This window comes from Falco rusticolus, unplaced genomic scaffold, assembly GCF_015220075.1.
Source record: "Falco rusticolus isolate bFalRus1 unplaced genomic scaffold, bFalRus1.pri scaffold_155_arrow_ctg1, whole genome shotgun sequence".
Taxonomy (NCBI): domain Eukaryota; kingdom Metazoa; phylum Chordata; class Aves; order Falconiformes; family Falconidae; genus Falco; species Falco rusticolus.
In genome coordinates, this window is record NW_023618176.1 from 1 (window position 1) to 25,100 (window position 25,100).

Consider the following 25,100-nt stretch of genomic DNA (forward strand, 5'->3'; position numbering starts at 1 on the left):
TTTATTCCCTGTTCAGTACTTTCACCATTTATAAACAGAGAAGGAACAGGGGTATGAAAATTCTTTTGTTTATATTTTACCTTTGGATAGGGACGTGAAGATTATCTAGTTCTAACACGTAAACAAGACACCACGGGATGCCAAGTTACCAACCTCCAGTTGCTGTCCAGGAATTGCTCCTGAATGTTTAACACAGCGTTACACCCTGCAAGACACTGGGAACAGACGTGCCCCTAAACAGTCAGTACAGAGCGCACAGTGCATTGTCAGCCTGTCAGAACTTGACTGCATAGAAACCCCAATGTTTTCCTTGTTCTGTCTTTCTAGAAAATGAGACTCCTAGAGCAAAAACTCTGAAACTGCAGCCATCAAAACAGAGGACAAAAAATGAACAGGTCATCTCTTTCTCATAATTTCCTTTACCAATGGTCTGCATTACATCAGACAAACCACATGTCACTGAAGTCTGCTATGACTCACCTTAGCCTTAACAAGGTTAACATCAAATCATTAATTTAAATGCTTCCTAGCCTCCCTACTGAAATAAGTTCCATCCCTTCTCCGATGCTTCATTTTGTCTTCTTGGTATTGCACGTGCAGTTCCACACACATCACGGAAAACACCACTTGAATTAGATGACAGTTCCTACCCTGACACAGTAACCAAGAGCATGGTGATACCCTACTCTGCTCTAAATGCCAGCCGGTGCTGCAGAGAGCAGTACCGTCAACTGCTTCTCCCCTTCTCCTGGTCGCACAGTCCTGCCGCTCCTCCTACACCGCGCCTTACAGCTCTGCACCCATGGGGTGCATCACCCGGGTCCAAGAGCCAGCCACAAAAAGGCTGTTAAAGTCTTCTCCGATCATTGCGCTGAACCAACACGTTGCTGTATCAGCTGCAAGGAAGATGACAGTTAACATGCCACCAAGGGAATGGGAAGCCGGAGTGCTCTTCTGGCAGCAGCCCAAGAGCACTGCAAAGCAAGATATTCACATCTGCCTTACACAGCGCCAACTACAAAGCTTTCGGGCCGATACAAAATGTGTGGAATAATCCTGAGGGCTCACACTTGTCTTGGGAAAACTCAGATCCTCTCAAAGAGGGTTAGAAAGAAAGAAAACACGTTCTAGGGCTTTTCAGCAGTATTATTTTCTAATTAGCTCTCACCTACTCATTCAATCCATTTTAAAAACTACGTAGCTTGTGAATTCTTTTTCAGGAGACAACTGACAAAAATCTTACTACCAGGTCTTGTCTCCTTTGCACAAAACTAACAGGATGCTCTAGTTATCACTTCACATGACTCACTGTTTCACACACATTTAATGACAGCTTATTAAGCACCCCTACTGATGGGCATCCTTACTGACGGGCAAGAAGCAGTAACGTTCATCTGGTAGAGCTGTGCCAGCTCCAGAGATCGAGCAAGGGTGTTCTTAGTGTAGTACGCAATGGAGACTGTACTGTAGTCTACAGGCAGCCTGAAATACATGTGAACCATGCTACTCATGCTTACTGGCAGCAGATCTACCTGCATAAACAACAACAGCTTCCCTACACCAGGTGAACTGAGATGCCACCGGCAAGGACAGGTAACCCTTCTCCCTCAGGGGAGTGCTGATTTCCAAATCCCATGCCACCCAGCGCTTCTCAAAAACCCACCAAGGCCCCACATGGCCCACTCCGACTCACCAGGCCTGCTGAGCGTCGAGGGCGGAGGCAGCGGCTGCCCGTTCAGTGGCGTGCCGAGCAAGCGCTGGAAGCGGTTGGGTGGGCGGCTGGTCACATCCAGGCCCGCTGCCATCTTCGCCTTGTTGCCTTTCGTCAGGCGCTTCAGGTGGACGAGGAGGTCGGGGCGGTCGCGGCGAAAGTGGGGGCTGCGGAAGCGATGCAGGGGCCCGGTGCCGTTGCCACCGTTGCCTTGTCCACCCTCTGGGCCCGGCCCCAGCACACCGCTCCCCGGCAACACCCCCACCTTGCGGAAGCCATAGAGACTGAGCTGTCGCATGAAGCTGCTGAAGTTCGTGGTCTTGAAGAAACCGGCGGCTGCCGCTGCCCCACGGCCACCCGGCTGCGCGGCGACGGCCGGCCCGGCGCCCAGCAGCTCGCACTCACAGCGCGGCTGGTTGATGACCAGCCCCCGGCCGGAGGCGCCCCAGCGAACGGAGCGGCAGCGCGGGCTGTTGACCAGCCGCCGCAGCCTGGCGGGGAAGGTGTCGGCACTGACGGGGCCGGGCTGCTGCGACGCGTCCGTGTCGGTAGGTGGCGCCAACGCCGCGCTCAACCGCCGCCCGCGCGGCCTCCGCTTCCCCCGCGGCCCCCGGCCCTCAGCCCCGCCGCGGCGCTGGTCCGCGCAGCGCGCCGGTCCCTCGGCACGGCACGGCCGCAGCCCGGCCCCCCCTCAGCCCCGCCATCCCCTCAGCCCGGCCAACCCCTCAGCTCCCCCTCAGCCCCGCCACCCCCCTCAGCCCCGCCACCCCCCTCAGCCCGGCCAACCCCTCAGCTCCCCCTCAGCCCCGCCACCCCCCTCAGCCCGGCCAACCCCTCAGCTCCGCCATCCCCTCAGCCCGGCCAACCCCTCAGCTCCGCCTCAGCTCCCCCTCAGCCCCGCCACCCCCCTCAGCTCCCCCTCAGCCCCGCCACCCCCCTCAGCTCCCCCTCAGCCCCGCCACCCCCCTCAGCCCCGCCACCCCCCTCAGCTCCCCCTCAGCCCCGCCACCCCCCTCAGCTCCCCCGTCCATTCAGCTCCCCAAGTCCCCTCAGCCGGGCCATGTCCCTCAGCCTCCCCATCCCCCTCGGCCCCGCCGGTCCCCTCGGCCACCCCCTCCGCCCCGCCGGTCCCCTCACCCCGCCGGCCCCTCAGCTCCGCTCCCACCAGCATCTCCCGTAGCTTCTGTGAGCGACCGGGCGGCTGAGGCCCGGGGCCGAAAGCTGCCGCTCGGGGCGGCCCCGCCGCCAGCCCGGAGCCGTCCCGGCGGCAGCCTGGAGGTCCTTGAACCACGGCGCGGGTGGGCGCCGGGCCGTGGAAAGCGGCTGCAGGCGGGGCAGAGCGGGGAGCACGCGTTCCGCAGCCCCGCGCCCCGCCATGGCTGCCCGCCGCACCGGGACCGCGCGCGGGAAAGGGGGCGGGGCCGCAGGGCCACGTGACACATCGCATCCCAGGGCGGGGCGATCTCGGGAGGGGCGGGGCGATCTCGGGAGGGGCGGGGCGGGGCGGGGGCGGGTTCTGCTGAGCAGCCGGACCTGGCCGGGCCGCTGCGCTGTCGCGGGGTGCGGGCGGCGGGGACGGAGGGGACAGAGCGGGGCGCGGGTGGCGGGGGCTGGGGAGCTGCTCCGTGTGCCGGGGGCACCCCCGGCTGGCGCGTACCCCGCCGGGAGGAATGCAGCCGGCAGAGCAGGTGTTGCAAAGTGTCGGCTTAAAAACCTCTGGCAGTTCACAAAAGGAAAAGCCAATTTATAAAGAGTGCAGAGGAACGCGGAACAAATCGGGAATTGTGTCACATTTGCCCTAAACCCAGCCCAGACCTGTGCAGCTCTGATCCCCATGCCAGAACAGATCAGGTGGAGTTAAAATGGGGCAGAGAAAATCAGCAGCGAGGATAAGAACTAGCTTCAGCGGAACGAAATACTGAAGAAGGAATCTTCAGAGGGGCGGTTATTGTATAAAAAGATAGGTAGTAAAGTTGTAGTTAGTGTAAAGGAGGCAAGCGTCGTGCTAATGGAGGATTTCAAATAGGAGAAATCAAATCACAGGGAAACCGGGGAACTGATTGCCACAGGATGTGTTGGGTTCCATAATGTTACTTGGCTAAGGGAGGGTGTTGGGGGGGTGCGTGCGTGTGAAGAAAAGAGAGAGGAAAAAAGAACAAGATTAGCTACATTCACAAAGACCAGAACTCTTAAAGCGGCACCTTTGTCACTGCGAGTGCTTGCACTGTGCGCTGGCACAGCTCTGAGGCGGTGCCTGAGCTGCACTGGTGCAGATCTGCCCTCTCCTCAGCCTTGTGCTGCCAGCTGTGACTGCAGGCAGACTGCAGGAACCAGCAGAACCATCCTTACCGCTGCAGAACAGGAATCTGCTACGAACCAACAGGCAAAGAAGAGCAGGGAGCCAGGGAAGGAAGAGTGCGGTGATCTCTCTCTGCTTGCATCTTGCCTACAGGTCACCAGCAGTGGCAGAAGAAAATGACATTCCTCTGTCTTGGCTGCCCTCAAAGCAAGGCAGTAGTGAGAAGACTGAGCACCTGTGTGTTTCGTGACCTCAAATACATTATCTTGGAGTTGTTGTAAGATTTCTTAGCAAGAAGGTACAAACCCAAACCTCTTCCTTAACTAAAGTCGTCCTTATTGCTTTGGTTTACAGCACAGCCCCTAACCACCAAGGCAAGTAAAAGCGCAGTAAGTACCAGAAAGGGGGCAAAATTGAATAAACTGATGGGAAACTGTTCCTCTTTTTAAACTGAAAGTAATATCCCTCTGCTCTTCTGCATAGCTGAAGTGAGGAAAATGATGTTTGGGCGGGGTTGCTAACAGTGTTTCACACTTCAAATTAAACCAGAAGCAGAAATTTTGTCAATGTTGTCATCAAAGCTGAAATCCAGCACCACAGAAGGATGCTGCTTTACCCAAGGAATTAATGGCCTACGATTCTAGTAAGCTCATGCTGTCATCTTCTCAAGAGGCTTTGCATTTTTTGTCCCCTCTGTAATAATTTATTCAGAATTACGTTGCTCAGTGTAAACAGCCAAAACTTAAGTAAAGCAAATCTGAAAAATCCAGAAAAATGTCCACAAAAAAATGCTTCTCGGCATTCCTGAGGTTGTCTTTTGCATTACTGCAGTGAAATGAATTTGGGTTTCTTTCTCCCTGTGCAGCAAGAGTGCCAGAAGACCATGACTACCTGATGGTGGGACAGGTGAGGTTTTTAGTGTATCATCCGTAACTCAGGGCAGAGCCAGCAATACGTAGTCCATAACTGAAATGCAGAGCATGATTCCCTAAAACTAACACACAGAAACATCGGTCCCTTTCGTACCACTGGCCATTCTTGACTTCAGCCACAAGAGTGGGCTCATTTGCCACTTCTTGGTCAGTGGGTTAAATTTGGTGCTGAGGACTTTAATCGTTACTTTGCTGTCAAAGATTGTTATTAGCCAAAGGTGATGGGAGCTGCAAGAAGAAATAGCTTATTACTAATTTGTGTCATTGACATATGAACTCAGTGCTTTCCTTCTTTTTCACCCATGTGAACTCAAATTGCTGTTAGCCCGCACGCCCCTGTTTGCCATGTACCATGGCAGTTACTCTCTGGTGTGTGCCTCTCTCACAGCTGTGCCTTTCTCTGCAGCTAGCTTTCTTCCTCCTTCCCTGCTGCGGGACACCAGCGATGTGTCCATTGTACAGATGAGAAGGTGGGCCTTTGCCAGAAATTCATAATCCTCTTCTGCCAGTGCTTAACCTCCATTCCAACCTTTTGTAGTAACCTCCTAGTTTTCTACATTTCCCTTGCTTATACATATATATATAGTAAAAACCCCTACCAACTGAACGATGTAAATTACACATTTTGCAAACTGATTCTGCAGACCTGAACAAAAATGTTATTATTAGCTTGTCTACTGTATGTCAGGGCAAGGACAGCTGCATTTCCATGCGGTGTGCTGACCCTGACTACCATCCAAGGACATACTACTGTTAGTAAAGGCAGCACTTAATCCCTGGAAGGTTTTACAAGGTTATGTGGAGGATTTTTCATCACTTGGAAAATGTAAATCAATGTGTGCTTTTGTTCAGCTACCAGTTAGTTGAGGAAGTGACCAGTTTACGTTATCAAGCCTGTAATTTGCAGAAGGCCAGACACGCTACGTACAGTCACCCTTCCTGGGCTGAAAATGTCCACCTCTAAATGCATAAGAGGAATGTACATATATAATACAAAGCTGGAAAATAACTGTTCTTACCATGATTATATGCATGTTAGATTTGTGAGTGGTAAGAAGTGTTGCTGTAATTATTTTCAGTTTTGTTAGGAAGATAACAAAGAACCGTTGAGAAACATTCCCTAGAGAATTAACATTTTGGAAGAAAAGTGATTTTTCTTACATTTTTTTTCTAGCTAAAGAAATAATTAGCTAGTACAGAAGGATGGGTATTATTTTCTTATTGAATGTATAGCAGTACAAATCTTTGAGCTCCAGACCTCTTGTAACGCAGCTAAGACAGAGTCTCATACTACTACATTTTAATTTGTTCTGAATCAACATAAGTAGACATTGAGTATTTCTATCCATTTCATCTTAGTTAGGAAGGAAAGAAGGACCTAGATGCTTTGCTAATAAGTCAGATAAGACTAAACTCAAAACTGTTTTCAGATCTGACAAATTTTGGCAAATAATCTCTATTTTTAATTACGGATGGGATTAGGTCCGGAAGCACAAGCACAGTACAAGACAACCAACTTTCCTACTCAGCTGACTCATCTGAAACTATGGAACATGACAATTTTAGAACAGAAGCCTAAGAACATATCATCAGCCCATTTTTCTCAGTTCTGTTTTAAGTGATCTTTGAGAAGCATAGCTAACCTCTGTTTCATGTGTTAATACCGTATTAAATTGCCTTATTGCTTTGTGATGTAGAGAAACTTTGCTGTTGATTTCTCTGATTCGTTTCAAGAATGTTTTTTTCTTGTAAGCTTGAAAAAAGAATATTCCACTGAAATAAGTTGATTGCAAGGAGTTTCAGTAATTGAATCCCTAGACAGTTGTCTTTATGCTGGGAGGTTTTGTCCCACTTCTAATGGATTTTCAATGCTGAAACAGTTTCATTTAAAACTGTTGCCATAAAACATGTTAGAATTTTCTAATTTTGTTGCAGGATTTTTTTTCCCCAAAACCTTTTTAAAAGCTGAGGTTGAAGATAATATTATTACACTAAGAAATACTGTAAAATATATTCTGAGAAATTAGAAAGATTTCTACAAGATAGACCTGTTAAGACTATCATGCTGTCAGTCTGTTGCGGAGTGTTCACCAGCACTAAAACGACTGCATTTAAATACTATTATAAGTTACTGGGGTGTTTTTTCAGTGGGAAGAAAAGTCCTTTGTGACCAAAATGTAAACCAAAGACCTATCTTCCACAAAGTTCAGAAGTCTGTGGCTATCCAACTGCACAGCAGTTCTGTCATCAGAGCAGCTTACCTAAACTCACCACCTGTTAAAGGGGGATGATGAACTTCTTTCTTCCTTTAATTGCACCCTCTATAAAACCGGTTTCACTTCACTCCCTGCTGTTCCCTGGTGTGGGGTCAGCAGGATGCAGACAGCACCCTTCTGTGCTGTGAATTGGGGTCTGATGGGTGAGCAGTCTGCGGGGGTGGTGGGGGGGGGGGCAGGAAGGGTACCGAGGTGACACCCCCAAGCCCAGGGCACACTCGCTCCAAGGACAGGCAGCCCCCCTAAGTCAGCATTTGAGAACCAGAAGATGCTGGTGAGGGCTCCCAGCATAGGGCTCTGCTCCATTGTCTGTGGAGGAAAGAGGGTTGATGACTTTGATGTTTATCAAGATGAGTGCTCTATAAATTCATGCTCCCAAAAATTCACGTACTACTATCGTGGTTTTGGGGTGCAGAGCGCAGGAATTTAGTCGGTGGTCCTAATCCACCCAGCTAATGCATCTTAATAAAGTACTATCTGTCAGCTGAGCTACAGCAGCAACAGGTGTGTTCTGGTCAGCCTGAGTTGCAAAGCAATTTGGCTAGATAAGCATCTTCTGATACAAAAAGTTTTAAGGGTAGGACAAGCCTTACATGACTGTTTCTTGTAATTATTCATTCACACAGATCATCTTTTTTGACATTTTGACAATTTTGGAAAAATTTTGAGGTGTTCCCAAGATGTAGGACAAGTGGCTGGATCGTAAGAGCATAGATATTTCAGATCCAGGTGGGTAAATATCTGAACTACCTCAGGCAAGATAAACCCAAAGTTTTGTTCCTCACAAACCAATCACAGAAATGAAAAATTACCATTCTTTTAATATGACAATATGTAAAATGACAAACAAAATATGACAATAGGGAAGTCAGTGGCTTTGTTACATACTCTCATAATCTGGTCCTTAAAAGCTATCTCCTGGCTACATCATTGTTGCAGTGAAATTCATTGCTCTCTTTACACATCTTTGAAACTCTCATGTATCAATGACTATAAGATCAGAGTATGATCATCTTCAAGGAAGAGCTGGTAGCTCACTCTTCGCCGAGGTTGTAGAATGACCAAATCTGGACTTCTGCACACATTGTCAGGAATTTTGTCTGATTTTCTATTTTGAGGGATGTGGGGTGCGGGTGTGTGTGTGTCGCGCAGAATGTGCTCTTAAGTTCCTGTATTCAGTTAATCCTGTGATCATGCTCAGGAAGGTCCTCCACTGAAGTCAGGGCAGGTACAACAAAACGAGAATTCTGGATTTGGCTTCATTGTCCAAATTCACAGTGTCTGGGAGATGAATAAGCCAGGCTGATACTTACAATGATGCGTAGCCATTCTCAGACAGTTTAGCATAATACGTTATTCCAAAAATCTTTTAAACATGCCAGCATTTGGACATTCATAAGGTTTTTAACAAAGAACTCTCTAAATGCATTTAAAACCATTTTAAGCCTTGTATCACTAACAAGAAGACCGGAAGAATTAAGTTGCTGTGACTTTGCATTAGTGGCCATGACAGCATACATTCAGTTCTGACATTTACTGTTATTCCCATGACACCCATAAATACTGCAGACAGCTAGCTGGCTGATCACACATTGCTTGGTTTAGCTGCTTCTATAATTTAGGGGGGGTTAAGTTAGCATTTGAAAAATAGAAACTTTTTTACATTTCATATTTATTACTTTGCAATCTTCAAGCTGAAAATCACCCCCCCACACCCCATGTTCTGATCCATCCAGTGAAAAGTTCCTCAAGGACCAATAATTCCTATTGTTGTTAGTCAGTTCTCTAATATTACAGATTAATGTGGAATATCTTTTTCTGACTCCTGTTTGTGGCCTTGCCCATATGATTTCCTTCATGATATTTTGGGATGTATCATTTAATCATTCAAGGTCATCACAGACATTTTGCCTCCTGCAGCAGTGAATCCCACAGTTTACTTACACATGTTAAATATATTTCCCAATAATTGTAAAACATGCCGCTTCTTTCCTTTTCTTTCTCTCCATTCACACTGCCAAATGTTACAGTAAAAGGAACTCTAAAGCTTATTTTTCCTGCTACCATTTCAGCTAGTCCCTGTGTCTTAAAATCTTTGCTTTAGCAAAGCATTTCAAATACAACAGTAGCATTGAAGAATATAAAGATGTCATATGTTTGATTTTCCTCTGCTCATTTAAAAAATGTGTTATCTGTATTTTCTGTAATTTCTGATGGAGGCTGGGCAGAAATCGATATTGCTATTTATGTTTGCTCCTACGGAGAGGTTCTGCCTACTCAGAGCACAGTAATTGTGCTCAGTAATTGAAGTATGGGATTATTTTAGGCTAATGTGTGTTTACTTACTCCAAGTTAAATTTCATCACTGCTACTTCTATTTCCCTCTGAAATATTTCTTAATCCTCCATAATTTTTCACCATCTCTGCTGAAGCACTTCTCCAATAGTATTACTGACTGCCCTGTTTCTGTCTTCTTCCTTCCGCACATCAAATGTCTGGGATTTTTTGGTGTTATCTTAGAAGTTTAATTTGTATCTAATGCGGGTTTGGACCATTATATCAGATACTGAGCCAGAGTCGTGTGGCTTTTGTGATGAGCAGTCCTGACTCACCAACCTGCAGGTTCTAGGAGTTGACAAGCATATTGATACGGGCTTGACTGCTGGTTTTCCAGAAGGCTTTTGGCAAGATCCTTCACCAAAGGCTCTTAAGGAAATTCAGACATTATAAGGAGGAAGGCAGTTGCATGGTTAAATAACTGGGTAAAAGACAGGGAACAGAAGATAAGGGTAAATGTTCAGTAAATGGTCAGAAGGCTGTTTTTCACCTTCATGAGCAACTTAGGAGTAGGTATCAATGACAGATGAGGTATCAATCTTTACAAATAATATGAAGTTATTCAGGATGGAGCAACTGTCAAGGACTGCAGAAGCTGCTAACAAAACTGAGAAACTGTTTAGATGTATTTTGCACCCAGTTATTAAATGTGTTGCTTTATTTGCCTCATCTCATAAAGACAGAGTGGGAATAAGCTCATAGGAGAACAGCAAAGATCACGGGTATGGAGTATCTTCCATGTGAAGGAAGACTGTGCAGACCAGGACTCTTCAGCCCAGAAAAGCTGCAATATGTGACAGAGGCATATAAAACCATAAATAGCCAGAGAAGTTTATTGTTTATTTTCTTTCCCTGTGGGACAATTAGGGTTCAGCCAATGAAGCTCGCAGGAGGCAAGTTCACACTGAACAAAACAGGGTGAATCTTTATACAATATGTAGTTAAACTGGTGGAAAGCCTTGCTGTAGGATGCTATGAATGATGGCCATTTACACGATCTCAAGAGGACACTGTGTAAAAGCCTGGACAGGAAATCCTGTTGAGCTATTAAATGCAAAGATTTTCCTGAATCCCTCTGGAGAGGTCCATAAGCTGCACATTCGTGGCAAGAGTGCATACCAGGAGGTGTCACTGGAGGCTTTGCATCCCCAGGCACCTGCTGGTGGCCACGACTGGCAACAGGACACAGGGTTAGACACCGTGCAGCCATTTCTTATGGTCTGCTCCCCTCAGGACACTTGGAACAGCTTCTCTTCTTAAGCGACAGCAGATGTTGTGCCTAACTGATGATATCCCAGTCAGCAAAGTTACAAAAAGACCCATCAGCTGTATATTGAGGCCAAGAAAGTTCAGGCTGAGACACAGGTTTTAAACACGTAAGGTCATTTCTGTTTGGAAGCCTTAGTCCAGCCGCAGCACGCTCCTGCTCACTGAAAGCTTTGGAAGCAGCTAAGATTTCCCTGTGGCTGCTGAGCTCAGCAGAACGGGAACGGTTTGCATTAAGCCAAATGGAAGACAGCATTAGTATTTGGACTGTCACTGTCTTTAAGCACCAGCAAGAAAAGAGGAGTTTGTTTTCCTGCTTCAGATACTACAGATTCTGTGGGACGTTGACATTTTCTTACAAGCCGTCTGTGAACTTACTCAAGAGAAGGGCAAGTTAATGAGGCAAACATGGTTTGCCTTAAGTGTCTGTTTCTCCTGTGTGTCTGGGGGCTGTGACACAGTCCTGCAGACTGAAATGCAACCCCCACAAACACTAACGATAAAAAAGGAAAGCAAACAGAAAAATACCTTACTGTCTCAGAGATTTGCTTTTCCTTGCTCTTTCTTCTTACTTCCTCGGTGTTTTCCACATGAAATCCCGTGGCTTGACTGTCACACCATGGGCAAACAAGCAGGGCCGGTCTTTCGCGTTCCTGCACTCAGCATGGTCCCCAAAGCTATTTTGATGAGAGTTGTGGGTGGGCAGGAGGGGTGAGCTGAGCTTGGGTGGCCGCTCTGGCTTCCAGATGAAGCTGGATCTCCCTGGTACAAGAGGCAGTCGGCGGCTGCAGAGCCTGGACAACTGACAGACCACCCTGAGCCCCTCACCAGAGAGCTCCAGCCGTGGGAGGGATAATAACAGACGCCCAGTTGCCTCCCTCTGGAAAACTAAAGGAAGAGGAAAGGCTAGCGCAAAGTTTCTGGAGGTCATAATCCAAGAGCTCTGGGGCATCCTGCTGTCAGTGGGAAGAATTAGTGGCTGCAGAAAAAAGGGATAAATGCAGAGGTCAAGAGTAATGTGGAGAGCTACACACACAGAGCGGAGAGGAGGGAGGGCAGACAGCCTGGAACATGCCTGGGTCATAGATGAGCATGAACCAGGTTTTGGTTCGGCCTTGTGGACATCAAGAAAATGATGTGGCCCTGTTGTATCCTGCATTGGCACAGCGTGTTGTCGGTTTTGTGCGTTGCCTGTGCTGCACCTCTCTGGCCCTGGCTGAGTTAGTGCACAGGCAGAGACCCCCTCTCCTGTCTGGCACGCCACATCCAGCACAGCCCCGACACAGCCTGCCTGCTTCTGGTTCTGCAGAAGCCCGTCTCTTGCCTGTGTGAGACCCTCTTGGGAAGCTGGCCACCAGAAAAGGCCGTTTCCTAACCTGGGGAAGAAGCTGATAGAGCAGGGCCCTGCAGGTAACTTCAGTCAGCTTTGCATAGTCCTACTCAGCTTCTCCTCCAGCCCAGGGTGAGGATGCACAGCAAGGTAAAGAGAGAGAACACAGAGCTCAGAACAGATAGGATGGGCTACCTATGTAGCTGTTTGTGCCTTAATGGCATTTGCCACCGTGCAGGTGGCTGGAGAACCCAGATAGCGTGTAAGGCACCTTCTGACCTTCTTTAGTGCTGTGCGTGTCAGCTCAGCCACATGCACACAGTCATGCTTGCAGAAGGGGCAGGTTGACATCCAACACAGAAGTACTGTGTAGTATCATTCTGAGCAAAGCCCATGGGTGAAATACTGGTATTTTGCCATTCTGGTATGTATCTTAGTGACATAGTTCTGCACAGTTGCAAACAGAATTATAAAACGGGTTTCTTTCTACCTTTCTTTTTTTTTTTTTTTTTTTTTTTTTTTTTCCCTAAAGGTGTGAAGAAAGAAGTACAAAAAGATCAGGATGCTAACAGGCCTGTTGTCTCATCCCCTAAGAGGTCAGCGGTAACAACCACCAGGCTCCATTCACCAGGTAATTATGAACCAAAACCCACTGCTCAGGGAAGATTTAAACTTGTTGACTGCATCTCTTGTCAACACACTAAACGGAGACCTGCTATTAAGTGAGGACTGATTGTGTCCAAGGTTCATTAAGCTGACTCCGAGTACAGCAGGCTTTATCATACCAACGCATAAGCTGAACAGACTTTTGTTTTCTTTGTTACAACCGCGAAGTCATCTCTCCGTCAAAACAAAGAGTTGTTGCTATTACATCTTTAAGGTCACGGGAACGTTTATGTTTATCATTACAATTTTCTTTTCTAACAAGAGAACAGATAGGTATAGTGAAATAAAAGACACCTCAGCTACCTGGAATGAGAGTATACTGTATATTGCCTGGGATCTACTCTCACTGTTTGCAGAGGCGCTGAATTTCCTGGGCTGTTTCTGTGCAAGACTGGAAAAGGGGTTATCTATAGAAATAACCTTCGGAGTGCTATTGGGGCATTGTCAGCTTAGCCCTCAACATTGCGTACAAACACATGGTTTTAGCATTTCTGAAGAATACCTTGGCTTATTTACTAAAATGAAGGGAATTTCTTTCTATTTATGTTTCCTAAGTGTACATCAACAGATGTATAAGGTACCTAAAGGCTTTTCTAAGGCTGGCCTTTGGCTGATAACGCTTCTGAAATGCGTGGGCATGGTCCCAATGATTTCTCTGTGCTTGCAGTTTATCTCCTGTTCTGTTGCCTCATTTTTTAGACTCTACTTAAACACTTCAAATGTCATCTCTACAGCTATATGATGCTTGAGTTGTTACTATTATGGGGGGCAGAACCCCATGTTTCTTCATTTGATGGTAAAGTAAAAAAATGTAGAACAGCTCTTTGGCTTCTAGAACATTCATCAAGAGTCTCTTCATGTTTACTAAACTCAAACTCTTCTTCCTCCTTCACGCCCAACAAAATCCAGAAAATGGGAGGTTAAATTTAATCTTCCCAGGCACCAACAGGATTCAGAATTCTCCTCACGAAGCTACTAGGGTAAAAACATGAACTTACCACTGTCTTCTGAATCATACAATTTTTAGGCTGTTTTGCAACTGGTGAGATCACCAAGAGAGATCCAAAGAAAAATGTGTTGTGCAGAGTGCCTGACCAGCAGCTCACCAGCATTTATAACGGTGGGACTCCAGTTTAAGCACCAGAACTGATTGTGGTGGTAGCAGCACGTTACAGAACAGCTGATTTGCTTCCACTAGAACTGGAAAGCAAAATGAAACATAGGCGTATTTGTACTGCGTATTTCTGTTGTCCTAAGGAGGCCTGCATTTCCACAGGTCACTTAATGGCTTTCAAGGCTGAAATTTTTGGCATATCCAATTCGTAAGTCCTCAAATGTTGCTTCATTGTCATGACAGGTTGAGTAAGTGCCCTCTCTCCCACTGCACAGACTGATTTAGGATTTCTTAAGCTTGGTTGTCTGAAATTATGACAACCTAAAATTGTTTATCACTGTAAGGATCAAATAGGAAGGTAAACCTCATCTTTATTTTTTGAGAGTAGCCTTTAGCATTCTATGAAATGACAACAGCAATAACAGAAATAACAAACAGACAATGTTTTCACCTATTTAACAATTCCAAAAAACAATCAAAGCAGCCATTAAACAGGACAAGGCGTGAGTGTAGCTGGGGCTAAGGGGCAGTAGCACAGCCTTTCCTCCATCAGGATCACAAACTTGTGAGGCATTTACTCTTTGTGATAGGAGAGCAGGTGTCCTCCAGGTAACTGCCACACCTACATGTGGCCATGAAACAGGCTGTAAAACTTTAGAGTGCTGTCTTTAGGTTGTGTTCCCTCTGTTACTGGCCTCCTCACGTACAATTCTTTTAAATCAGTGCTGGTCTTTGACTGTCATGCAAATTTTTTTTAGCCTTGAATCTGATCTTTAGACTTTTGGTCAGTCCTCCTGCAGACTTGCAAGGAGTTTTGAGATGCAGAGTCTCATAGCGATACCTATTTTATCTATTGATGCAATCCCGTTCCTGAAATATGTCTATAGGAACAGGTGTACGTAGATGCAGGTGCTCTGCATCCACTCCATGTTAGGATGGTGCCGTCTGTTTCTGACATCTGTCACTCTACAAATTGCTTGTTATCAGTCCTCTGAAAGTAATTTTCTCTTTTTCCTTATGAAAATGTCCAAAATTGGACGGTTAAAGGGCAAATAAATTGCATTCCCCATCTAAATCCTCAGGTGTGGATAACTGGCTAGCTGAAAAGGGTCACATAGACATAGTCCAGCTGGCTGGACAAAAATGCACATCGCTCTCAGCTTATCTGAAGTAAAGCAAAATACACTGTCTTTGGCTGTCCTTGTTACACAATAACAGGAAGATTTTGGTGGGAAAAGAATGTTGCAGGTGGGAACAGAAAACTACAGAAGAGAAACTAGGGGTGGGCTTGGTATTTAGGCAACTAACCAATAATGAGCTTAACTTTTGTAATATGTATGAGCTAATTATAAGAAGGCATAAAAGGTGACTGTAAGAGACAATAAACGAAGTATGCTGATCTCTCATATTGAGTGACTGCTTCTTCCCTCCGTTCCGGCAAATGGCAACAAATTGGCGCCCGAACAGGGACCAGAGGACATAGGACCGGCGACCCAATAGCGGAGTCCGGACCCGGCGACCCGATAGCGGAGTCCGGGAGCCACGGTCGGCGGAGAAGTTGAGTGCGGTCCTGTAAGCAGCGCAGGAGGCGAAAGGGATATCTTCCCCGCGCCCGGGAGCACCTATAGAGGCTGGCCCGCCTGCTACGCGCCGCCGAAGTCTGCAAAGGCTGCAATTGTGCACAAATAGAGGTATGAACAGACAAGCGGCGTATAATTTGCTCAAATGCTTTTTAGAAAAGCGGGGCACTGAAGGGATAGATCTGAAAAAGGAACTTCCCGATTTATTAAGCTATGGTGTAGTCAGGGGATTTTTTACAGATCCTAATACAGTTTTTGAGGAAAGCGAATGGCGAAAGTTTGGGGATAAATTATTTGATGCTGTTATAAATGAGGAGAAAACAGCAAAGAAATTAATGAAACCGTGGCGGGCAGTTATAAATACTATCACTATGCATAAAGCTGAACAAAAGGTTGCTGCTGCTGCAGCTGAGAGGCTGGACGGTACGGTTTCTACCGGAATGCCCTCTGCACATCAAGCGAGTGCTGCTCCTTCGCCTGACTGTCCTTTGCCCCCTTCCGTACGCACCCTGATTGTTCCGCAGAATCCTAGTGGACCTTGGGATCTCTCCCATTTAGATTCCTCTTTAGGAAATGAGTCGGCAAGATCACATCAAGCTGACGAGGTAACTATAGGGGAGATGCCCACGGCTCCCCCTGCCTCTGCAGAGGTAGTCGGAACCGGCGAGGCAGGACAACCATCACTCACGCCAGTATCTAAACGAGGAAATAATCCCTTTTTAAACCAGAATGTGTCAGACCTTGTTTCAGAACGCCAGCGATGTTGGCAAAAGGTTACGGAGGCGGCTATGAGCTCAGGCGATCGAGAGGCTGCAGCCAATCTCATGACTGAAGCGCCAGCACGGGCCAGGCGGCAGCGCGCAGGGCCGGGCCGTGGGGCGGCTGCGCTTCCCTCCCCGCCGCCGGAGCCGCCGGACGGCCCGCGGGGAGCCTCACCCAGCTGGGACTGGCGGCGCAGCGCTCGGGGCAGGCGGCAGGCCGGCCGGCCACACGTCTGTAGCAGCATGGACGCCATCTTGGCGCTCGCGCGCGGCTGGGCTGCGGCAGCGGGCTAGCGGCGGCGGCGGCGGCGGGCTGACGGCCTGCTCATGTCCCGCCGCCCGGGCCCCGCGCTGCGCTCCCCACACGCCCAGTAGCGCCGAGCCGCGACTGGCGGCGACATTTGCATAGCACCGCCCCGTGGAGCTGGGCACGCCGGGAAGTGTAGTCCTCGGGGGCGCACGCAGAGTAAGACTGGAAACATCTGGGCTGAATGGACTTTAGCATCAAAAGAAGTTCTCAACTGTTAACTCGAAAAATTAACTACATCAAAATGAAGCAGGTACCAGAGATCCTTGGAAGTTTCCACTCCTACAGGTACGCTTTGGGTCCCTAGCCGATGGGTAAAGCCTGCAGTAGAAGAAAACAATAAAGACAGCTCCGAAGAGCAACAAGGAACGACACGGAACACCGCTCCCAACCGTGGAGAGACATAGTACCACGTTGAATGTTATCACAGAAGAAGGCTCATATGTGAGCGAGCCAAAAGAACTGTCAGTTGCCAATGTAACGTGTACTGTATGTTACCAGTGTGATCCTTGGATTTTATGTAAATGTTACACCTGTGGAAAGGCGTGGTGGCGTCGTAAAAAGCTTGCAAATCGCTGGTGTGAAAGTTGTCTAAACGAACAGTTTTTGTTAACTAGACTTTTGTTTGTGACAGGGCATGAACCTTTGAACAGCGACAGATATCCTCACTATCGAACTTGCTGGGTTAAACTAATAATCGAACAAGCAAAGATAATATTGGTTGGCAGTCTCGAGTGTAGTAAAGCTTGTCTAGTGCCGGCTATTTGGCCTGTCCCTGAGGAGGACTGGATTCGAGTAAAAGAAAAGTGTAAACAGCGATTTGCTTGGAAGTTGACTAAAAGTCAGGCAAAATCTATTTAGTGAAAGCTATCCGTAAGATAATAAGTAGTATCTTAGTTGTAGCAGATATTTAGATATGATGTTATTAGCTGTTGTTATAACAAGCTTAATCACCTCGGTTACATCTGTTGTGCCTACTAGATCTTTTGACCCTAGAGAAAATGTCTGGGTTACGCTTAGCAGAGCTGTGAATACTACTACCTTTTGTGCTAGTTTAGCTACACCTAGTACCCCCTTTATCACTTGTTTAGTTGGCGTGCCATTAAATGACTCAGATTGGATCACCTTTAACCAGTCTCTTGTTCAGATAGGGATTACTATGCAATCAGATCGAGGCTCAAATATAAATGATTGTTTTGAGAAATTTGATAGATGGAATTTTAAACTTCCTATTGGTCCGAACCCTCAAGAAATTGAGCTAGTTGACTCATTGAATGCCTCTCATTGTGTATATATAGACTCTACTAAGTTTTATTGTCTTGGTGAAAGTTTTAACCCATCCTGTATTACCACTCGTGTAAATCCAATTGGAAATCAGTCTACTTGGAATAATTGGTGTAACCATGCCAATCGAAACCTATCAATCCCTGCCATTGGAGTACGATCTCCTAGAAAGTTACCCCCTGGTCTATTTTTTATTTGTGGTAATAGAGCATGGAATGGAATACCCTCAATGCCTGTTGGGGGTCCATGTACCATTGGTCGCTTGAGTTTAGCTTTACCACATCATCATCCTAATAAAGCAAATCCAACAAGATGGAAAAGAAATGTTATACAAACTATTCAAAACACTTGTGACGATAATGTACAACTTTGGAATAAGTGGGAAACAATCTTTGCCTCCATCTTTATACCAGGTATGGCAGCAGCTCGTGCACATCGAAACCTAGAGACCCTCTCGTGTTGGATTGTTAAACAAGCTAACCTAACTAGTAAGGTCTTGTCTAGCATAGCAACAGAACTGGAATCGATACAACACGCTGTTTTACAAAACCGCATGGCCATTGATTTTTTGCTTTTGGCCCATGGCCATGGATGTGAGGATTTTGATGGGATGTGTTGTATGGATCTGGAGGATAACTCTAGCTCCATACACAAGGAAATCAAACAATTAATGGAGCATTCGCAGAAAATACAGCAGGATGTTGAGTTTTTTGGGTTAGAAGATCTAACTAATCGATTGGGTCTAGGAGGATGGCTAAAAGGGTTAATTCAAAGCTTAGTTTTAATTTTAGTAATGCTTGTAATAGGACTTTTGATTCTTAGCTGTGCTTTATCATGTATTAAGCGTCTTGTTACTCAAGTAACTAATAACGTTTGGCTAGCACAAAATAAAAACGGGGGAATTGTGGAGAATTGGTTAACCGAACAAGGACATGTTAACATCGGAATGTTGAGTCATCAAGACCTTAAGAAATATCGAAAGCAGCTTATGTGAGAGTCAATGATTTACAAGGACACTCTGTCCTTGTTATCTTTGAGGAAGTCAGCACAGGGAACTTGTGGTTAACAAGAATGAGAACGTTGCCCAGAAACAAAGAGCATAGACGTAAGTTAACTTTTTAGCTGGCCAGCCAATAAGGAGCTTAACTTTTGCAATATGTATGAGCTAATTATAAGTGCTATAAAAGCTGTAACCGTAGTTGAATAAACGAAGTATGCTGATCTCTCATATTGAGTGACTGCTTCTTCCCTCCGTTCCGGCAAATGGCAACACTCAGGGACTGTGTTAATTGTGAGTATATACTTGTCATGTCTCCTAGTTCAAACACAAGTAGATAAAAAAGACCTGCGAGTTTTGAAGTGGATCAAAGGGGTTTGGTGATTATTTCAGCATACACGAGGTCTCCCCCCTGGTCCCACCATCAGCAAAAAGGACATTCAGGATCAGGGCCAGCATCATTAATACATACCCTGTTTTGTGCAGAGCAACAGAAGGGAGACACGAATGGCAGAGTAAGCTTAGTAAGCTGCTTTTCAGACCCAAATGAACTGAGAAGTTCAGATTCACCCCTGAGGAGAATAGCACAATTTCATTTACAAGGACAGCTTATAACACTGACGAGGACAACACAGAGATGTGTGCTTCAAGTGTTCCAGTGAACAGGAAAGCTAGAAAGATATAAGACAAAGCAACCTGATGGGTTTCTGTTTTCATTAAAACTGGACTGATTTCAAGAGCTTCCCTTTACACTTCTCCCTATGCCTTTTGTTGTAACATCACCACGCTGCCTCAACAACCCAAGATTTTTACACTAGAAAGACAGATATTTGTGGCCGTTGCTCCTATGAATCTCTTATTTTGTGATAATACCTACTGCCTACTGCCCAGCTGAGAGCCCCTTTACATGAATGGAAGAATCTGTAAGAAAATAGCATTCCTGAGTAAAAAGGCGTACAGGCTTAAACTGACATGAAAATGGATGGAGGGCAATGGCTGTGCTGGTTGAACTCTCTTGATGACAGAAAGTCCTCTCTCTCTCATCCCGCATTGTAGTATTTAGGACTTGCAACATCGTAAAGTTAGTTTTGACATGTTGGGAAACCTGGTATTCCTCCTTACAAATGCCAGTCATGGGCACAAATTGTGTCAAAGGCTGTTTTGCACTCGTGGCTCTCTGCGGTTGCAGCACGAGATACTTGGGGTCATGAGGGAGCATCTCTGGAGCTAGTTCCCTGTAAGCTTAGCCTGGAGCCAGGACACAGTCCAGCAAATTGGAAGACATGCTCCCAGTGGCTCCACGCAAGTCTGGGATCTAAAAAAGCAGGAATATGCTCCTGGTGTATTGTTCTGGAAAAGCTATGCTGCTTCCCTGCCTGATGTAGTAAAATTGCCCTAAGGGTCTGTTTGCACACCCAGGCCACAGTCTTAAAAATCTAAAATATCTAAAGCACATCTAACAAAATTGGTTCTAACTCATACCGTTAGATGCATCTCTGTGGAAAGATTCTTCTGGGTTTTGGGAAAGGGGTAGGTAGCATCCACAGTGGAAGACTGTCCCCTGTTACCTTCATTGCTGACAACTAGTTGGAGACATTGTTCCTGTGTTGTTTTGCGGGAACTCCGTGCTACAAGACTGTAAGACCACAAGATACTCTTTTTTTTTTTTTTCTTCCTTTTCTTTTTTCCCAGATTCTTCCGTACCCAACCCTTGCTGCCAGCACAGCAGTGTTCGTTTTTCATCTATCCAGACCAATGTCCTCCATTTCTAGTAACGCATGGGAACAAGGTGTCTGGCTGTTTTCTGCCTCTTTCTTACTGACTCGAGCTCCTCGGCTAAAAGCTTGATACTAGTGGGAGGAGCTCAAGAAGTGAACCAGGAATTCCTGGCCAGTATTCAGGAATGAGCTAGAAAGCAACAACTGAGGAGACACAAGGGTAGCAACAAGAACCGTTAAATCAAAGGTGTTGCCCCAGCCTGCTGTTTGCAGAGAGTTCTCAGGAAGCTGAGAAGATAAAGACAAAACAGATGGTCCAAGCAGTGGCTTGAGCAACCTGGCACTACCAGAACACTGCCCTTTCTTGCTTCATCCTCCCGAGTATCTCCAGAGAAAGGAGTAGCTGACCCAGGCAGGAAATGAACTTAAATTAGGATAAAAGCCTCACTTCCCCGAAGTGGCTTATCATGAGCGAGCTTTAGCTCCTGAGCCATTCACGTGAATATGACACCGTGTTTGAGCTGATATCCTGAACACAAGCTACACCAGTGGTTCCACATCTTTATACAGGATCAGACTTGCTTCAAGCCAACCTGGAGCACGTCAGAGGAGCCAGAGTCGGTCGGGGCCCATTTCTGCGGGCAAACCGTACAGCGCTGCTGCTGTGACTGACGGTGCAGAGAGAGCAGCCATGCAGGGCCAGTGGTGTAACAGTCAGCACCGTGTGGCACCTGGTGGCATTTCTGTACAGATCTGTTTTGTGCTGCAACTTTAGAAGTGTTACAAAGGGCAGAGCAAGGGGGACTGGCAAGGTAGACTGCAGTATTGCTGAGAAAAAGAAGTGGCGAATCCCAATAGCAAGCAACCCATGCTGTGTTTGCATTCAGGGAAGGACAACTCCAGTCCCACATTGTCCTATTTGGAGGCAAAAGGAAATCTACAAAGGCCATCTGGGACCTCTGTCAAGTCACCAGACTTGGGGTTGAGGTGGCCGAAGAAATCATGTGTACCATGTAGACATCATCTTACTGTTTCCCACATCCACAAGGGGATAAGCTGAATCTCAGTCCGGACGTGCCCATTTCTCTCACTGTTATCCAAGGGGGTCCAGCATCACGCATCAAGATGCAGACCTCTGTTGTTGTCGATGTCTAACATAGGTGAGAGGGAACCTTCCTCTAACAACCTCAGTTCTCAGTAAGACGTTCTTAGGAGAGCTCTCCCCAGCTCATAGCAGACCTTCAGGCTCAGAGCCTGAGGTGAGATGACGGTTACAAAGGTTTGAGCTTTGGCCCCTACAGAAACATATTGCGCTGTGCTCTTGCTTTTTTTGAAAGTCATTACAGATCTGTGTGAATGCTACAGACCTTTTTTTCTTTTATAGGGCTGAGTCCCAAGGGCCTTAGAAACACAGGAAGGTCATATCCATACATATAAAGGGACCCTGATGGTCTTTTCTTCTCTCCTTTGTAGGACATCCCAAGCAAAGGCCAACCACCCCAAAGAGGGTATTCTCCCCCAAACCGGGAGAGAGTCGAGATGCTGAAAAGCAGTTCATTCAGACACTGAAGGAAGAGGGTGATGAGCAGTCCCAGCAATTAAGCAATATTCAAGGTGACCTTAAAAGGGCCAGCTGCGGCTTTGATGTCTTTGTTATAACAACACAGCACTTTTTCAGGCAGGTAGGTGCGATGAGTATTTTCTACCATTGGAAAGATACTTTGCCTTTACACCAGCCACTTGCCCAGATTTATTCCACAGTTGTTAAAACTTTGCTCTTGGGAGAAAAGCATGTAATTTCTTTGCAACAGTTATTATGATGAGGGAATCGTAATTTGATGCCATGTATTTGAAAATCAAGGTTCAGGAACTTGGAAGAGGAAGAATTGTGACTGAAGTATTTCTCATGGAGGGGTTTCAGGATGTTTTTAGGAGTAAAGCAGATGCACAAACTTAGAAGTACAAGTCCCCGACTGCTACAGCTGGAATGGAAAGTATAGCTGAGATCTTGATACTTGTGACCAAATGCAAAAACAATCCATGCATTTAGTCAACCAAAGGTGTTGGATGAAGGAAGAGATTTGCTTTCTCACAGTGCTTACCTACTCCTGCTGTTCACCACAGATCAGTCAGTGTCCCTGTTACAGAGGTGCCAGTTCCTGAAGACGTTAGAATAACATTATCTTAGCATTTAGATTACATTCAGCAGGTATAGAGAACATTAAAGGAAATGTTGCCACTAATTAGAGAAGCTTATTTATTCACTAAACCTGAGACAAAATGAGCAAATTTTAAGACAACCCTGAAGGACTTGTAGGTAGTGCTTGTTTCAAAAGCCATTTACTGATCTGGGAAATCCAGCTGGGCTCTGAGGTCCAGACCTGGTTCACCTGATGCCCATGTGTTTTGTACCGTCCCGGGTTAACCTGGTGTTCCAAGTACTTTGTAAAACAGGCAGACAGTCACCAGCAGTGGGACCCAAGGTCTGGAGAATATCCCTGATTGCCTGTTTGGCTACTTCTGGAAGAGGCAAGAGTAAACTTTCAGTGTTAACCAGGATGAAAGAAACCAACAAAACCCGAAGCACAGATTCAAACAGTCTTTACAACTTCTGAAATACTTGGTTCAGTTATTTTTTTTTTTATATTAGTGGGAAAGGTTACCTTTGCACAAATAACCACAGTTCATACTTTTCCCTAAGCAGGAGCTGATCTTGCTAGGGGGAGCTTCAGTGAACTTAAAAAAAGGGAAGTTTTTTTAATATGTACTGAATATTTTAAATACCTTCTCAAGGGGTTTTCCCCATCCATTTTTCTATAGTCTTGACACTTTTGGGCTTGATGGGCATTTGTAAAGGGCTTTTTTTTTTTCATTCGAGCTGACTGTGGAGTATCCTTGATTAAAGCAGAGGGAAACAAAAAAGGGAAGGGCAGTGTATGCTGAGCTTTGTCTGTGTGTTGTCCACCGGGGAGAGATTTTTCATCTCATGCCTCATTCACAACTTGCTGAAGGAATTCTGGAAGCTTGGGCATACCTCCTGTGTCTCCTCTGGATACGTTTTCAGTGAGAACGGCTGCTGCAGCTGAGCTTTCAGATGACTCTCATCCAGTTGGCGCATGTTAGATCTGTCCTGAGAATGCCTACTGAACTGAACACCTCAGGGGACTTTATTTAACAGAGTCCTCTCCAAGTCCTGCCGGGCGTAGCTGTGCCTCGTGTTTCCAGCTCCCCTGCACCATCAGGCCGGCTGGGGGTTTGCAGTGACACTCCTCTGAATGCCCGGGGCTCTTGCAGGTGAAAAAGAATATACTTCTGGAATTTAAGCACCTTCCGGCTTGGGCAGGATTAGGTGTAGATTTTTTCCAGATCCACCGCTGGGCTCGTTTACCTGTGTTCAGCCTGAGCGTCAGTTTCTTCTGGCCTTGCCTGGTCGCCCTGGAGATATATATGTGCACATCATCATTCAGTGCAGTGCCAGACACCTGTATCTTGCCGCTCGCTGCTGGGAGCCATGTAACACAGACCCCTCCCAGGCAAAGAGACCCCCGGCTTCCCCGGGTGGTGAGCTGCACTGTCAGCGTGAGCCCAACAGTTACCCATTAGTCACTTAGGTGTGGTACCTGCATTAGGAGTATGGTTGCTTTAGGCTCCAGTTTTAGGGAATGGAGGCAGGTGAGCCCTTCCAGGAGACCGTTTTCAGCACCAAAGATCTGAATTTCTGCTTGAGGTACCTGCCTGTACTGTGGCCTCCAGGGATGCCTAAAGCTGCTGCACTTTTAAATTCAATGCTGAAGCTGAGAGCCTACATGTGATGGGATGATCTGGGAGTATTCAAGCAATCGTGTAACTGGGCAGTCTGTTCTCCTGCAACGTAGACACAGGCTTCCAGGTTTTGGAGTCATTCAAAAATACAATCTGTAGACATTTTCTGAGATGGCATTATTGTTTGAATGCTTGAGCAAAATTGCATTGGCTGGCTTTGAGTTAGGGCAGCATGAAAAAAGAAACTTTCCCCATTATAAAAGTAATACTTATGTTTGTTCCCGAGAAGCCTGCAGGCAGAATGTTGAGGTCTGAGCAGAACTGCAGTTTGGGAAGGGAATAATACTCATTCAGGAAAAAGGTGGGGCCTTATTCCAGAGAAGTTTGAGCTTGAGTTGTCCAACTGGCAGTTCTGCTCAGCTTAGCAGAGGACCCAACCCTACTTTGGTGCTAGGGAGCCTCTTTGGGCTGATAACCAGCCATAGCCTAATTTTAGTGTGTGTGTCTCTCTCTCCTTACACCACATCAAAATAACGCCCAAAACATAGGCTTTTATCTGAACTGGAGTTGAATTCTGTTGGAAAACGTGCTCCAGGCAGTGAGGACTGGGCTGAGTCTTAAAAGCAACCCAAGGGCCAGTGTTTTGCACACAAGTGGGAGCCTCTCTGTGCCCGTGGCTCTCTTGCCTTGCTCACACCGTTTCTGTTCTCTCTCCAAAGCTGGGGAAAGCACCAATGCAAGTGGTCCAACAGACGTGTTT

At 46.5% G+C, this 25,100-nt stretch overlaps 1 protein-coding gene and 1 long non-coding RNA gene across 2 annotated transcripts; one reads left to right on the plus strand and one right to left on the minus strand.

The window, feature by feature from the left end:
• Positions 1-1,471: 1,471 nt before the first annotated feature.
• On the minus strand, positions 1,472-3,088 carry LOC119142008 (atherin-like). The gene is made up of 4 exons (XM_037374715.1): positions 2,906-3,088; positions 1,977-2,369; positions 1,690-1,878; positions 1,472-1,482 (listed from the first exon to the last, which is right to left on the minus strand). Exons 1-3 carry the CDS (start codon positions 3,086-3,088, stop codon positions 1,690-1,692), a joined length of 765 nt encoding a protein of 254 aa, XP_037230612.1. The 3' UTR covers positions 1,472-1,482.
• Positions 3,089-15,451: 12,363 nt separating this feature from the next.
• Positions 15,452-17,117, plus strand: LOC119142009. The gene is made up of 2 exons (XR_005102130.1): positions 15,452-15,622; positions 16,868-17,117. It is a non-coding gene; the product is annotated as an uncharacterized LOC119142009 (long non-coding RNA).
• Positions 17,118-25,100: the final 7,983 nt, after the last annotated feature.